Source organism: Astyanax mexicanus, chromosome 22 (genome assembly GCF_023375975.1).
Source record: "Astyanax mexicanus isolate ESR-SI-001 chromosome 22, AstMex3_surface, whole genome shotgun sequence".
Taxonomy (NCBI): domain Eukaryota; kingdom Metazoa; phylum Chordata; class Actinopteri; order Characiformes; family Acestrorhamphidae; genus Astyanax; species Astyanax mexicanus.
Window position 1 is genome coordinate 19,499,005 of NC_064429.1, and position 15,134 is coordinate 19,514,138.

General features: G+C 34.6%; 1 protein-coding gene across 2 annotated transcripts in view; it reads right to left on the bottom strand.

The window, feature by feature from the left end:
* tmem8b (transmembrane protein 8B) overlaps positions 1-15,134 on the bottom strand; it is a 280,766-nt gene that overhangs the window by 132,434 nt on the left and 133,198 nt on the right. For both annotated transcript variants that reach the window (XM_049470533.1, XM_049470532.1), the window contains exons 4-5: positions 13,470-13,603; positions 340-608 (exon numbers count right to left, since the gene is read on the bottom strand). In XM_049470533.1, the coding sequence (XP_049326490.1) occupies positions 340-608; positions 13,470-13,603 (403 nt within the window). The remainder of the gene's footprint in view (positions 1-339; positions 609-13,469; positions 13,604-15,134) is intronic.

The following is a 15,134-nucleotide window of genomic DNA, read 5'->3' on the forward strand; positions in this document are numbered from 1 at the left end:
AAGGTTTCCAAACTTTGACTGGAACTGTACATCATTTGATGATGTACAACATTTGTTTTTTATATTTCAGAATATATGTATATACCAAAGCATATTAACTATACCAAATCTTTCAAAACACATCATATACAAAGGCCAATGGTTTAATGGAGGTCTGGGGACAACTTCTGACATACATAAGACATCAATAACAGGCATCAACCACCGCCTCTAATTACTTTATTTGTTTTTTATATCGTAATTACTTTATGCTGATAAAATGTATTTCGTTACTACTCATTATTTATTCACTTATTCCAGTAAGTGATGAAAAAACCCAACCAAAAGCCAGTGACATACCTTTAACCTGCACCCCAATGCGGAAGTACACGTCTGCCGTGCTGAGGTAGCGCTCCACCAGGATGTAGTACCACTGCTCCCAGGACAGTAAGGGCAGCTGCAGCTCACAGGGCAGGTTCTCTCTGCAGTCCACTGCGCTGGAGTTGTGCACCGGTGGAGCTCTGGCTCTCATCTTTAACAGCACTGGACAGCTCTCTCCACTTCTGTTCCTCGTGCTGCAGTCCACCAGCTGCACCTTCACCAGGGATATGTAGCTCGGAATGAACACTCTGCACAACACAAACACAACATTTACAAATGAGTTACGATGTGAACTGAGTTAACTAGAGTTATTTACAGTGGCTGGATGTGAGGTCTGCAAAAAGCTCAGAACCAAAGATATCTAAAGACTTCTAAAATCTCTCTTACCGAAAGTTATCACACAAAAATAATATACTAATCATTTCACTAAAATACCCAAACCAGCCTAATCCCCTCACTAAACTACAGAAAACAACCTCAACTCATTCATAACCCCAATAAACTACGCAAAACAGCCTAAACTTGGTAATCACCTCATTAAACTATTAAAAAACAGCCTAGTCACCTCACTAAACTACCAAAAACAACTTCAACTCACTAAATGTCTAACTAAAATACCCACAACAACCTCAACTTTCTTACCACCAAAATAAAACAGCCAAAACAGCCTCAGCTCACTAATTACCTTATTGAACTACCAAAAACAACCATATTAATTATCTCACTAAACTAGCAAAGACATCTCACTAAAGTACTTAAAACAGCCTCCGCTTACTAATCACCTCACTAAACTACCCAAAACAGCTTCAACTAACTAATCACGTCACTAAACTACCAAAAATAGCCTCAAATGTCTTATCACCTTAATAAACTACCCAAAATAGCCTCAACTAACTAATCACCTCAATAAACTAACCAAAACAGCCTCTGCTCACTATTCACCTCACTAAACTACCCTAAACAGACTCAACTAACCAATCACCTCAATAAACTACCCTAAACAGCCTCAACTAACTAATCACCTCAATAAACTACCCTAAACAGCCTCAACTAACTAATCACCTCAATAAACTACCCTAAACAGACTCAACTAACTAATCACCTCAATAAACTAACCAAAACAGCCTCTGCTCACTATTCACCTCACTAAACTACCGAAAACAGCCTCTTCTCTCTTATCACCTTATAAAAACTACCCAAAACAGCTAAGCTTTTTAATCACACCATTAAACAACCAAAATCAGCCTCAACTAACTAACCATCTCACTAAACTACCAGAAACAGCCTCAACTCGCGAATCACCTCTGTAAACTAACAAAAATTAGCACCAGCCCTCTTACCACCTTAATAAACTACCCACAACAGCTTCAACTAAACTAATTACCTCACTATACCAACCAAAACAGCCTCAACTTATGAATTTCCTGAGTAAACTAGTCAAAACATCTTTATCCCCTCACTAAACTATCCAAAACCACCTGAACTCACTAATTACCTCATTAAAATACTAAAAACAACCTTGACAGACTAATTACCTCACTAAACTACCAAAAAGAGCATCAGCTTGCTAATCACATCATTAAACTACCCAAAACATTCTTATCCCTCACTAACCTACCAAAAACAGCTCATTAATTACCTTGCTAAACTACCGAAAAAAGCCTCAACTCACTAATTACCTCACTAAACTACAGAAAACAACTTCAATTTACTAATTACAGCCCTAAACTACCGAAAATAGCCTCAACTGGTTAATCACCCCATTAAACTACCCAAAACATCCTGGTCTCCTCACTAAACATCCAAAAACAGTCTCAGCTCATTAATTAAGCTGATAAACTGCCGATTAGCTTAACGTTGCTAAACCTCAACAGGCTGATCACCTCACTGAACTCCCCAGCTTTAATTCAGCGTTTAGAGGTTTTAAACAGTGGAGAAGTGGAGGTAGTTTGGAGTTTGTCCAGTGTAGTTTATTCTCACAATCACGTTCACTCTTATGTCTGGAAGTTCACACATAAAACAGTGGGAGTGAACTGTGTTTGGAACAGCAGAGAGAAGCACTATCCTCAGGCATTCTCACATATTCATTTCTCACATACTGTACTATTATTATCCAGAGCGAAGCAATCTCCCTGCTACACACTCACTACTGCATGCTGCCATCTACACTATTCAATTTCTGATCCTGTTTTTCACATGAGGAATAAGAACTCTTGTGGATTTAGCTCTGAAATTTCTTAATAATAATAATAAGTGTTTTTAGGCTTATATGCATGTGTTTATATCTACATCCTGCAGAGCTGTGTGTGGATTTTACCGTTGTTGCTGTTGAATGAAGAACAGAATTTTTATACATTTGCTTTGTGTTAAATCTGCTGTGGTGAAGTGAGTCTGATTTTAAACCAGTCTGATTAATTACACTTTCAATTAGGAGTGTAAGAAATTATCAACATATCAAAGTATTATGATGTTTTGTTTTGCAATACTCTATTGATTAAAAAAAAAAACAGAGTAATGATTTTTTTTATTATTGATTCCCGGTGCGTCATTTTGTGTGTGAGCCACTAAAATAACTAAATGTAATCAAATGATATCTGTTTAATAATTTAGTTATTTACATGATTGTAGTAGGCTGGTCTAGGACAAAGTCTAGGACTAAATTTACTTCCTGTTATGATTGCACTTTTTAGTTTATTCATATTTGTAAAGTATCTTTTTATGTTTTTTTACTATGACAATTTTCTTACATTTTTATTTTTAATTTTGTCCCCCATTTTCTACCCAGTATACATGGTCAATTACCCAACCGACTCATTAGGACTCCCCCTATCGCTAGTAATGCCACAACACCAGGAGGTGAAGGAGTGAAGACTAACACACGCCTCCTCCGATACATGAGAAGTCAGTCTTTTCCATCTTTTTTTCAACTGTTGCTGATGCAGCATTGCTGAGTAGCATGACAGCGCGCTCGGAGGAAATCACAGCGACTCGTTCCGATACATCAGCTCACAGATGCCTTGTGCTGATCTACATCACCCTTTTGGAGTGATGTGGGGAGAGAGCCATCTACCCACCCAGAAAGTGCAAGGCCAATTGTGCTCTCTGATAGCTCTGATAGCCGATTGCAGGCTACATGATCAGGATTCGAACCGGCGATCTCCTGATCATTGTGGCAGAAGGACACAAATATTAAATTGGTTAATCTTTTCTTCAAATTACTGACATACTTTGATTTAAATTCCAAGGATAAATGGCAACATAATAGAATAATAATACAGTTACTACACTAAGTCATTATTTTAATATACTATGTTATTTGGTCATTGTTTTAAGATATGAAGTTGTTATTTTGAGACACTACATCATTATCATCTGCAGATTTTAAATCATAATTTTGAGGTACTAATTCATAATTGTAAGATAAAAAGTTGTTATTTTGAAATACTGTGTCATCATTTTAAGATGTTATGTCATCATTTTGAGATACTATGTTATTAATTTGTGATACTTGGTTGTTGAGATACTATGTCTTTATATATAGAGGCCAAATCATTATTTTAAGATGTCATTATTTTGATATAATAAGTTGTTATTTTGAGATACTGTCATTATTTTACGATAATAAATGATTATTAGTTATTTTTTTTAAGATAAGTGATTATTATGAGATACTATGTTGTTATTTTGAGACATGATTTCATTATTTTGAGATACTATAATGTTAGTTTGAGTTACTCTCTTAATATATTGAGATATTAAGTTGTTGTTTTGAGTAACTGTCTTATTATTTTGAGATACTAATCATTATTTTAAGATCTTGTATCTTCATTTTAAGTATTTTTCAGTATTTGAAAAAAAAATAATTTGGTATCTCAAAATTAGTACTTAATATGTCTGTTTTTATTTAATAAATTAGTAATTCAAATAATAAGATCTATCTCAAGTATCTTGAAATAACCACATAGTATTTTACATCAAATACTTGGTATCTCAGAATAATTACTTAGCATCAGCAAATAATGAGACAGCAGTCTAATTAATAATGGAAATAATACATGCTGGATGTGGCATTAATAGGCTTCCATAATAAACTTAACACTGATAAAGAACTGTATCCCATCAGTCTTAAAGTACTGAGTGAACAGACACTACAGTTTGTACCAACATCCATCCATAAATACCTCTTAAAACTGCTAAAGTCATTTTTTAGACCCTAAAAATAAAGGCTTATGATTGGCCAGGGGGACTTCTTTTTATCCATAAACATGAACCAATTACTAAATCCTAATGTGAGATTCTTCTCTACTTATTCATCCATGACACAGTCTGCTCCGTCTCCTCTTTTGTGGTTTGGATAATTAAATAATGTGAAATCAGCGCATCAAGCTGGCAGTCAAACAGGACTCGATTTGTTTACGCGATCCGTGAAGAAGACTCGTAAACAGGTTACTTTGAATTTAAATGGTCTCGCTGGAATCCGCCCCAAAATAAAATCCGCTCAGGCTTAATGATGTATCCTTATTTTCCAATTTTCTGCACCATTATGTTTATTTCACAAGTGATTAAATAAGCTCAGTTTCTGAGTAATATTTATTCTGATAAAAAATTTAATTTAATTGTCCATTGAGCCTCGGCACATATGACAACACTGCAGCGATAAGTAAGCCTAGTCAGGCTGTATTCTTCTGCACTGATTTTATTACAGCTTTTTAAAGAGCTGTTTTATTTATTTTAGCATAAATAGGGTCTTGCTCATAGTAAGAAGACACATGCTCTGACAGTACGGGTAAATTCATAGAAAATTTAGATGCAGCGTGAGTTTTCATCAGGATTATCACTGTCCAAAAAATAAAAAAAACATATATCATGTATAAAATTTTGACTATTTTTTATATTTTACTCCATCTTTAGCTCCACGTGTGCCTTCGGTGGGCACTGCAGGATTTTAATCCACTACAGTGTAATGTGTGTTACCAATGTTTTTTTTTTTTTGTTATCTGTGATCGCAGCTACCTTGAGATCATTATTTTTAGGCTGATCTCTCACCTTCCGCATGATCAAGGGTACCCTTTTACCCAGTACGAGTAAATTCATACACAGTTTATATGCATCGTGAGTTTTTATCAGGATCATTTCTGTCCAAGAAATAAAAAAACATATATCTCAAAATTTGCTTATTTTATTTTACTTCAGTATGATATGGAATATTTTTTTTTCCATTTACTTCTACTGAGAGTTAAGATGGAATTTTCCTTGTTCTGTAAAGTTACTATTTTAGACGTACATATTTTCATTTGTACAGCAACTATACAGCTTTGGAAATTAAGGAATGAAGAGACCACTACAGTTTCTGAATCAGTTTCTCTGATTTTGCTATTTATAGGTATATGTTTGAGTAAAATTAGTGTGGTTGTTTTTTCTATAAAAACTACAGACAACATTTCTCCCAAATTCCAAATAAAAGTATTGTCATATAGAGCATTTATTTGCAGAAAATGAAAAATAGCTGAAATAAAAAAAGATGCAGAGCTTTCAGACCTCAAATAACGCAAATAAAACAAGCTCATATTCATAAAGTTTTAAGAGTTTAAAAAATAATATTTGGTGGAATAACCCTGGTTTTTAATTACAGTTTTCATGCATCTTGGCATTTTCTCCTCCACCAGTCTTACACACTGCTTTTGGTGCAAAAATTCAAGCAGTTCAGTTTGGTTTGACGGCTTGTGATCATCTATCTTCCTCTTGATTATATTCCAGACGTTTTCAAAAATCCAAAAATATTATAATTATTATAATACAGTTATTTAATAAATAATTATTTGATCCCTTGCTGATTTTGTAAGTTTTCCCACTGACAAAGACATGAACAATCTACAATTTTAAGGGTTAATTTTAACAGTGAGACAGTTTATCAAAAATAAAATCTAGAAAATCACATTGTATAAATTTTATAAATAATAGAATATAATGCTTGATAATATAATGGTTAATATTAATGTGTGAAGCATGTGGTTTTGCATTGTGCATTGTGTCTTGTTTTTAAACTGCATCGGCATCCATGTAAAAGATGTGATCCTACAGCAGCATGTGTTGCTCTATGGTCTTTGTGTGCTTTTTTTTGTATGTGTAAAATGACAGATGTTGGCATTTGGCCTTGTTGCTCTTAAATGTGTATATATATATATATATATATATATATATATATATATATATATATATATATATATATATATATATATATATATATATAATGTACATATGTAATTAGAAATAGCATATGGCTCTATTGTTCATCTTCCATCAGCTCAACAATTCAGCATTTATTCACGAAGGTGCTAAAACAGGAATTTCACACCCGACTCTTTTAACAGGTACGTTTGGATTACTGTAATAATTAGTATTTGATTTTAAGGATGCACTGCTTGCTAATTAAGATGTACATTTTTATTTGAACATTAGAACAGAGAACACGCAGTTCTGAACTGTGATGTATCTGTGTGAGTGTGAGTGTGTGTGTGAGTGTGTGTGTGTGAGACAGTCTGAGTGGTAGAGGCAGACTGCTGTTAGTATGCTGAGCGGTGCCGCAAATGGCACAAGCATCCTAATCAGCCTCATTGAAGCTGCAGCTCTTAAAATAGACATCATACTGATGTTTGTAGAGTCTACCTCTCCACATCTTCATTCCAGAAGAAATCAATCCCTCCCAGCTGGGCTCCTGTCTAAGTGTATCTGTGTACCTACACTGTAAAAAATGATGTGCTGGTTTTACTTAAAAATATAGTGCAACGTTTTTGCAAGCTTGTTTTTAAGTGTTACCCACAAATCTTTTTTGATAACTTTTAATTAAAATATTAAACTGATATTGCTTAATAATTTGCTTGCAAAAATGTTGCACTATGTTTTTACGTAAACCCATAGAAACATTTTTCGTCATTTTTACAAAAAAAAATTACAGTGAAATTACTTAAAAATAAGGCTGCAAAAATGTTGCACCATATTTTTACGTAGAACCAACAAATATTTTTTAGTCATTTTTAACTAAAATCTTAAACTGACATTACTTAATAATAAGGTTGCAAAAATGTTGCACCATATTTTTACGTAGAACCAACAAATATTTTTTTACTCATTTTTAACAAAAATCTTAAACTGGCAATACTTAATAATACGTTTGCAAAAATGTTGCACCATATTCTTAAATAAAACTAAGAAAAGTTTTTTGTCCTTTTTTCAAAAAGTCTTAATACTGACAGTACAAAAAAAATCACTTTACGCCTTCACATAAAAAAATGTCTTTGTCCAGTGAATAAACTTAATATTAACTTAACTTAATATTGTAAGATGAACATGAGCAAGACAGCAGGTTGAGCAGCTGAACATTAAATATTTAAAAGCAGTTAAAAAAAAAGTCTTAGACCATTTCAAATGAACTCCATTTTTTTTTTTTTAACAAACAGTCTGTAATTATAGAAATACATGTGTTTTATGCTCATCTACAAAAACTCTGTAAAACAGTGTAGAAACAAAAATAATATTTTATCCCTTTGTCTCCCTAACCTGCAGGCCAATTACTGAAAAAAAGCATTTTTACAGTCAGTTGAAATAAGTAGATCAGAAAGGTGTTTGTACATAACTTTTTATATTTATTGCACATCAGAATAGAGCAGAATAAAATCCTTTAAAAAAACATTTTTTTTTTATAAAAAAAAAAAGCAAAAGCAAAAAGTAAACAGTTACAGAGAGTGTCACAGGTGTGCTTCGGCACACGTGTAAAAACACTGGCTCTGATTGGCTACCACCTCTGTCCCGCATAACTCGCCACCTGATTGGCTGAGCCCAGACCTCTTTTTTTTCTCAGGCTGAAGCCCATGGAAACGCGCATGCGCAGTTTATCGCTGTAGAACAAAGAGAAACTCCTAAAATAAACCGTTAAAGTTGATAATATTTTTTTCTAAAAGCAGTGCTCGGATATGAGGATTACTGGAGACTGGACTGATGGATGTTGTGATGTTTGGAGGGGTTCTGAAGCCCGGACTCTGAGGTACGCGCTGATATTCTCTGTTTGCGTGTGAGGGGTGTCCTGTAGTAACCCCAGGCGGATCAAAGAGCGTGTTCACAGACCGAACCGTCTAACGCACTCTTATTCAGGAACCGTACATCCGACAGTAAAACGGTTTGCAGCTCCGTAATCCTGAGAGTCAGCAGGCTGTCATTGATATATTGAGCCTGTAATTATTCATAAACACAGCCAGATATTAATTATTATATTTATCTGGCCCGCCGTCGGGCCAGGGCGTGTTAAGAGCGTGTCAAGTTCAACAGGTGTTACACCGAGAACTGTCACCTGTTTAGACCTGGAGTCACAGATCTCTATAGGTCACAGTTCATGGTGAAACACCTGTTACTACTCACTAGCCTGGGCAGGGGTCCGCTTGAATTACTGTTATTATATCATTATATAGTAACGCACTGCTTTTAATCACCAGTAACGTCAACGGCGTTGTAACGACAGGAAAAGTAATTAATTATTTTATCCCGTTACTGACAAAATGACGTCGTTACCTAACGCCGTTACTTATAACGCTGTTATTCCCAACACTGATAATTATAGAACTAAGTGCACCAAGCTGCTCAGTGAAAAGGAGAATGTAAAAAAGGGGTTGAAGTGGCAAATCATTGTAGCTAACATGCGTTAGCCTTATAGCACGCGAACAATACTTTGATTAGCCAGCTAGACCGACTCTGGTCTGGCGTTACTCACCGGGGTCTCTAATGCGGTGCACGCTAACGCGGTGTAAGCATTATAGCACGCTAACGCTGTGTTAGCATTACAGCACGCTAACGTGGTGTTAGCATTATAGCACGCTAACGCTGTGTTAGCATTACGGCACGCTAACGCGGTGTTAGCATTACGGCACGCTAACGCGGTGTTAGCATTACGGCACGCTAACGTGGTGTTAGCATTATAGCACGCTAACGCTGTGTTAGCATTACAGCACGCTAACGCGGTGTTAGCATTACGGCACGCTAAAAATAAGTTGATTAAGCCAGCTAGACCGACTCTGGTCTACTCACCGGGGTCGCTAATGCGGTGTTAGCATGACGGCCCAGTCCGGTTTGTACGCGCCCAGTGCCGGAATAGCCACCCGGGTGGTTAGCCTACGTGCTAGCTAGCTATATTTGCCCTTTCTTTCGGTTTGATGCTTGCCTATAGCTGCAGGCCAACACAGTTCACTGAAGCACCGTGTTTCTAAAACCAACTTAAACTACACAGATAACTCACAACTGTAAATATCTCAAAAATAATCAGTCACTGTGCTCTTACCCATGCAGTCCATGCTCGCTGCCTTCCAAAAGTTCTTCATCAGTGGAGATAAGTACTTGTATCAGTGCCTCGTGGTCTCCCAAGCAGCCTTAAAATATTTAGTTAGGCGTAACAAAATCTTAACATAATACACACTAAAACTATTGGGTTGTACTTATTTTTGTAATTAAGCAAAGTTCGAAAAGTATAATTTTAGGTAAAATCTTCTCATTATAATGAGCAAACATCACTGGGCTCAAATCATGTTGATTTTACTCAAATATTCATGCAATATTTCTCCAAATTTCTAAACAAAATAAACACACAAAATATTGGGTTGTACATACTGTTTTAATTAAGCATAGTTCAAAAAGTATAATTTTAGGTAAAATCTTCTCATATTAATGAGCAAAGTTTACTGGGCTCAAGAATCGTTTTTTGCAGTGTAGGTGTGCTTGTCTGTGTGGGTTTGTGTAAATTGGTGTAACAAAGGCCCACACTGAACAAAATGATGAGTAAAATTTACTTTTAAAAAAGTTTCACAACTTTCTGCATTTGCCTTTTTTTTTAAGTAAATTTAATTTCAGATAAATGTAAGTTACTTTAACTCGGTTTCAAGACTTAAATGTTACATAGAGTGAATAAGTGAACTGAACTTAATTTCTGCATACAATATTACCTAATTACAATGACTTAATTTATACAATATTACTCAAATAGTTTATGATACATAACATATTATAATTCCTGAAATTTAAATATTTTAGTTAAAGCACTTTGAGCTGGATAACGGTGGAAAAAGCGATTTATTGGGCCAAATTATTCCCCGTGTCACACAGTCTGAAGGCTGTTTGGACAAACTGTTAAAATTTCTGGGTCTCAGAACGCTGTGGGAGAATGGAGGTGTGCTATTCATCAAAGGTAAGTATCAAATTATTTGAGTAATCATTTTTTACTACACCAAAAATCCATTTCTTCTTTAAATGAATAAAACAATAATCAAATTAATCTAAATTAATTCTTATTCATAATTTCTTTTTATTAAAATATTTAAAATGCCATTTAGTGCACTGTTTTTCTGAACATACAATATGATCCAACGTTAAAATGATTGCACTTGCAGGTCAATAACACCCTAGATTTTCCTTTCTAAATAAGATTTCTCAAGATATGAACTGTTTTATAGTCCTTTCAAGCAAAAAAACTCACAGAAAGTGCAGGCGCTAGGTAGATTTGTTTTATCAAAACATATTCAAATGATTGCAAATATCAAGTATCTGTTAATATTTACAGAACAAATGAACACATTTCAGGATCCTAAGAAAACAACAATATCTGACACATGCCTCTCACTGTAAAATAACTGCATTTCTTACTGAACTAATTGAGTTAACATAATTTAATAACTTAAATATTACAGAAACTTGGCATCACTTTTGCTGATAAAGTCAAACTAACTCAAAAATGATGTGTTGCCTTCTTCCTGCATTTATAGCTGCTCTTTAAAAAAGTGTTTGTTTTAAGTGTTTGATTTGAGTTAGCGTAACTTCAATAATTAAAGGCAATCGGTTTCCTCAAATGAAATAAGTTGATGTTGTTTGATTGGACGTTTTAATCTTTACAGCCTATTTATTTTACTTTAATAGTTGGAAATGAGTTAGCTCATTGATTTGCTGGAGTTGTGTAAAAACAGTTAGTTTAAGTTGCATTAAGGTGTAATGTAAGTCTGTTAAGGCAGACATACTTCATTTTAATGAGTTGGCACAATTATTATGTACATCCAAAAAAGATCTTTGAGTTAAACCAACTTATAATAACTGAGTTTAGTCTGTTGCCATTAACAGCTTCTTTTCCATTGGCTTCTGGCAACATATTTTTGCATACGGGGTGTGTCCCTATTTTTTGAAACTTACCATCAGTGTGAAAATCAGTAGTAAATCCCCCCCAGGGCTACCTTAGGTTAACTTGTAGCTCATATATCATGAATATCTGCTTGGCCTCTGTGTTTTAGGCTGTAAGAACAAGTTGCTAACTCTCTATTGGCTGTGCTCTCAATACTGTTCACTGTATAGCTAATTTATGTAAATGAATAATTTTGAGAATTAATGTTTGTTCAACTCCCCACAGTTTTAAAATTAACTAAAAAAATGAGTTAATTCATTTTAAGGCAACGAATTACCTAAAAAATTATTTGATAAACTAACAATTACACTGTGAACATGGTAAGCACAAGTCGCTTGATTTACTCAATTCTATATAACAGTGATTATGTGCATTATTCACACTCATTAAAAAAAATATATGCTCAAATTTTTTACTTATTAAACTTAAATGGTTTAAGGCAAACAGTTTCCTCAAATTGTTTGAGTTTATTTAACTTGTCAACTTTTACTGTATATAAATACTTTCTTCTAATATTTTATAGAGTAAAGGTTGTTCAAACTACAAAAAATATTCTGAAAACTGTCCCTGAGATACGTTGACTAACCAGCAGAATCGGCAAACCTCAATCCCAGTTCTCAATCTGAAACATAATAAGATCACACCAGCTCTAGCTGAACTGATTGATTTATACCCAGTTCATTGAAAGAGCAGATTGATCTGGAAAGGTGAGACTGGTGTAATTCTCACCTGACAGAACTGACACTGTTATTAAAAAATCTGTTCCATATATGTAGAAATGCAGCTTAAAGGGTTTTCCCATTCCTCCATGCAGAATTCTCTCAGCTGTTAGATGTTTTAGTATTTTCCACATTAATATTCAGATAACAGAGTTTGACTTTTCTTTCTTTGAGATTTTCCTTGGTGAATTTACTGGAATTAAATGTTTTGGGTCATTGTCATGTTGCATGATCCACCTCTATGATCCACCTGCTTCACCCTGAGGTTTTGGATAGACGGTCTAATATTTTCCTTAAAAAAAAATAAAAATCTGGATTCCACAATGGTATGTTGTAATGTAATGGGAGTTCGATAATGCTGGGCATTTTAAGCAGAAAATAAACAGATGAGTGTATTAACTTTGTTTGTGCCATGTCTAAAACAATAAAAAATATTGTGCAGTTTAAAACAAACAGACTTTATCCATTCTTACCATGGAAAAATGTCTGTCAAATAGTTAAATACCTGGTGTACATTTGCACCCAGAATATTGGGAGCCAATTATCACATAATTATCATATTATTTGTCCCTGGGACACAAACTATAGCTCTGGAAAAAATAAGAGACCACTTTGGACAGTTTCGTTGATTTTACCAAATTGAAAACCTCTGGAATATGATCAAAAGGGAAGATGGATGATCACAAGCCATCAAACCAAACTGAACTGCTTGAGTTTTTGCATAAAAGCAGTGTGTAAGACTGGTGGAGGAGAACATGCCAAGATGCATGAAAACTGTGATTAAAAACTAGGTTATTCCACCAAAATATTGATTTCTGGACTCTTAAAACTTTATGATAGGAACTTACTCATTTTTTGCAAATAAATGCTCCAAATGTCAATGCTTCTCTTTGGAATTTGGGAGAAATGTTGCCCGTAGTTTATAGAATAAAACAATAATGTTCATTTTACTCAAACATAAACCTATAAACAGCAAAATCAGAGAAACTTATTCAGAAACTGAAGTGCTTCAAAGAAAACAAGTTCATATTCATAAAATGTTAAGAGTTCAGAAATCAATATTTGGTGGAATAACCCTGTTTTTTAATCAAAGTTTTTTGTTTAAAAAAAGGCTTCCTAGGGTTATAAATGGAGTCTTATTTTTTTTTCTTTTCTCTATGATTCACATGTAAATGTTAACTCACTTGTACAGAACAGATCTGTTGTGAACCGGAATCATCTGGTCGATGAAGTAGCCGGGATAAAGCACGGAAATCCCAATTAGCCTCTGGACTATCAGCTGAGGCTGGAAGAGGTACTGACATTCCTCATGAAGACCCTAAAAAACAAGACAAAGAGTACAAACCAATCAAACACTCAGTAAATTTACAGCACGCTGAACAGAATCTGATCGTCAGCACCAGGCTGCAAAATGAGATAAACTCACGAATAAAAGACAGCAGCTCCTTCAGAGACTCAGTTATCGTCTTACATAAAAAGAGTTATCATAGAAGCATCGCTTTCTATAACTGCCATCCATCACTCTGTTGTGTGACAGCACCTTTGCCTCGCACTGTCTGGCAGCTCACACTTCACACTGTGCAGCGAGATCAAACCCGAGATGAGCAGCAAGTGACACGTCCCGTATCTGTTGTGCAATGGTAAGATGTAAAAAAAAAAAAAAAACTACAAAGAATAGAAATCTAGGTTGTTCTACAACCCAGAATGATGAGAACAACAAATGTTAATAGTGTGCTGCTTTTAAATATTTATTTTTATGTTTGAAAGGTAAACAAACCTCATGCTTAAATAGAGATGGGTTTCTTTTTAGTCAGCTTTATAAAGTAGTCACCTGAAATTCAAGCTTTCAGTTAACAGCTGTGCTGAACTCATCAAGAGTTAATTATTTGAATTTCTTGCCTCTTAATGTGTTTGAGAGCATCAGTTGTGAAGTTGTGAAGAGATAAAGTTACAGGTACACAGTGAATAGCTCTATTTCAGCAATGTTCTAATCCATATTATGACAAGAACTACTTAAATGAGTATAGAAAAAAAAGTGATTTTAAGAAATGATGGTCAGTCAATACATAAAAATGTCAAGAACTTCATACAATTTCAGTCAGAAAGATCTTTTAAAAAACCTTATGATGAAACTGGCACTCATCAGGACCCCCCAAGAAAAAGGAATACCAAGAGTTACCACCACGCATACAGTTCCACAGTTTGAGAACCACTGTCTTTTTTAAAAAAAAAATCACATTGTAAAAAACATGGTCCAAAAATGTTGCCCTAAAAGCTGGTGCTTCCCCTTTTGGGCTAATTTGAAAGAGATCTAACAGTCCCTGACACTGTCTGATAGAGGGTTTTCCCATTCCTCCATGCAGAATTCTTTCAGCTGTGAGAAGTTGTTAGCGTTTTCAAAAGGATTAAGATTACAGAGTTTTACTTTTCTTTCTTTTAAGGTCACTGTCATGTTGCATGCTTTGACCTCTGTGGTCCACTTGCTTCACTCTCAGTATTTGGATATATGGTCTAACATTTTCTTATTTACAAGTTCTTTACACTCTCTATACACATTTTCTTTTTACAAATGTGGTTATTAATGGAACTATAAGAGGTTGTTCTATGGCATTCCTCAAAGAACTATCTGAAGCACCTTTATTTTTCAGAATGTATAGTGTAAAAGGGGTGCTTTGACCATGTTTGATACTGAAAATCAAAATTTCAATTGTACATTCACCTACACCTTTTTTTTTTGTCCTTAAACACAGAAAATAAAATAGAAGAGTGAGAAAGTGTTGCAGGCCAAACTTTTGTCTGAATCAAGATTAACTACAACCATGGTCTTTTTTGTTTGAAGTTCGAAAACC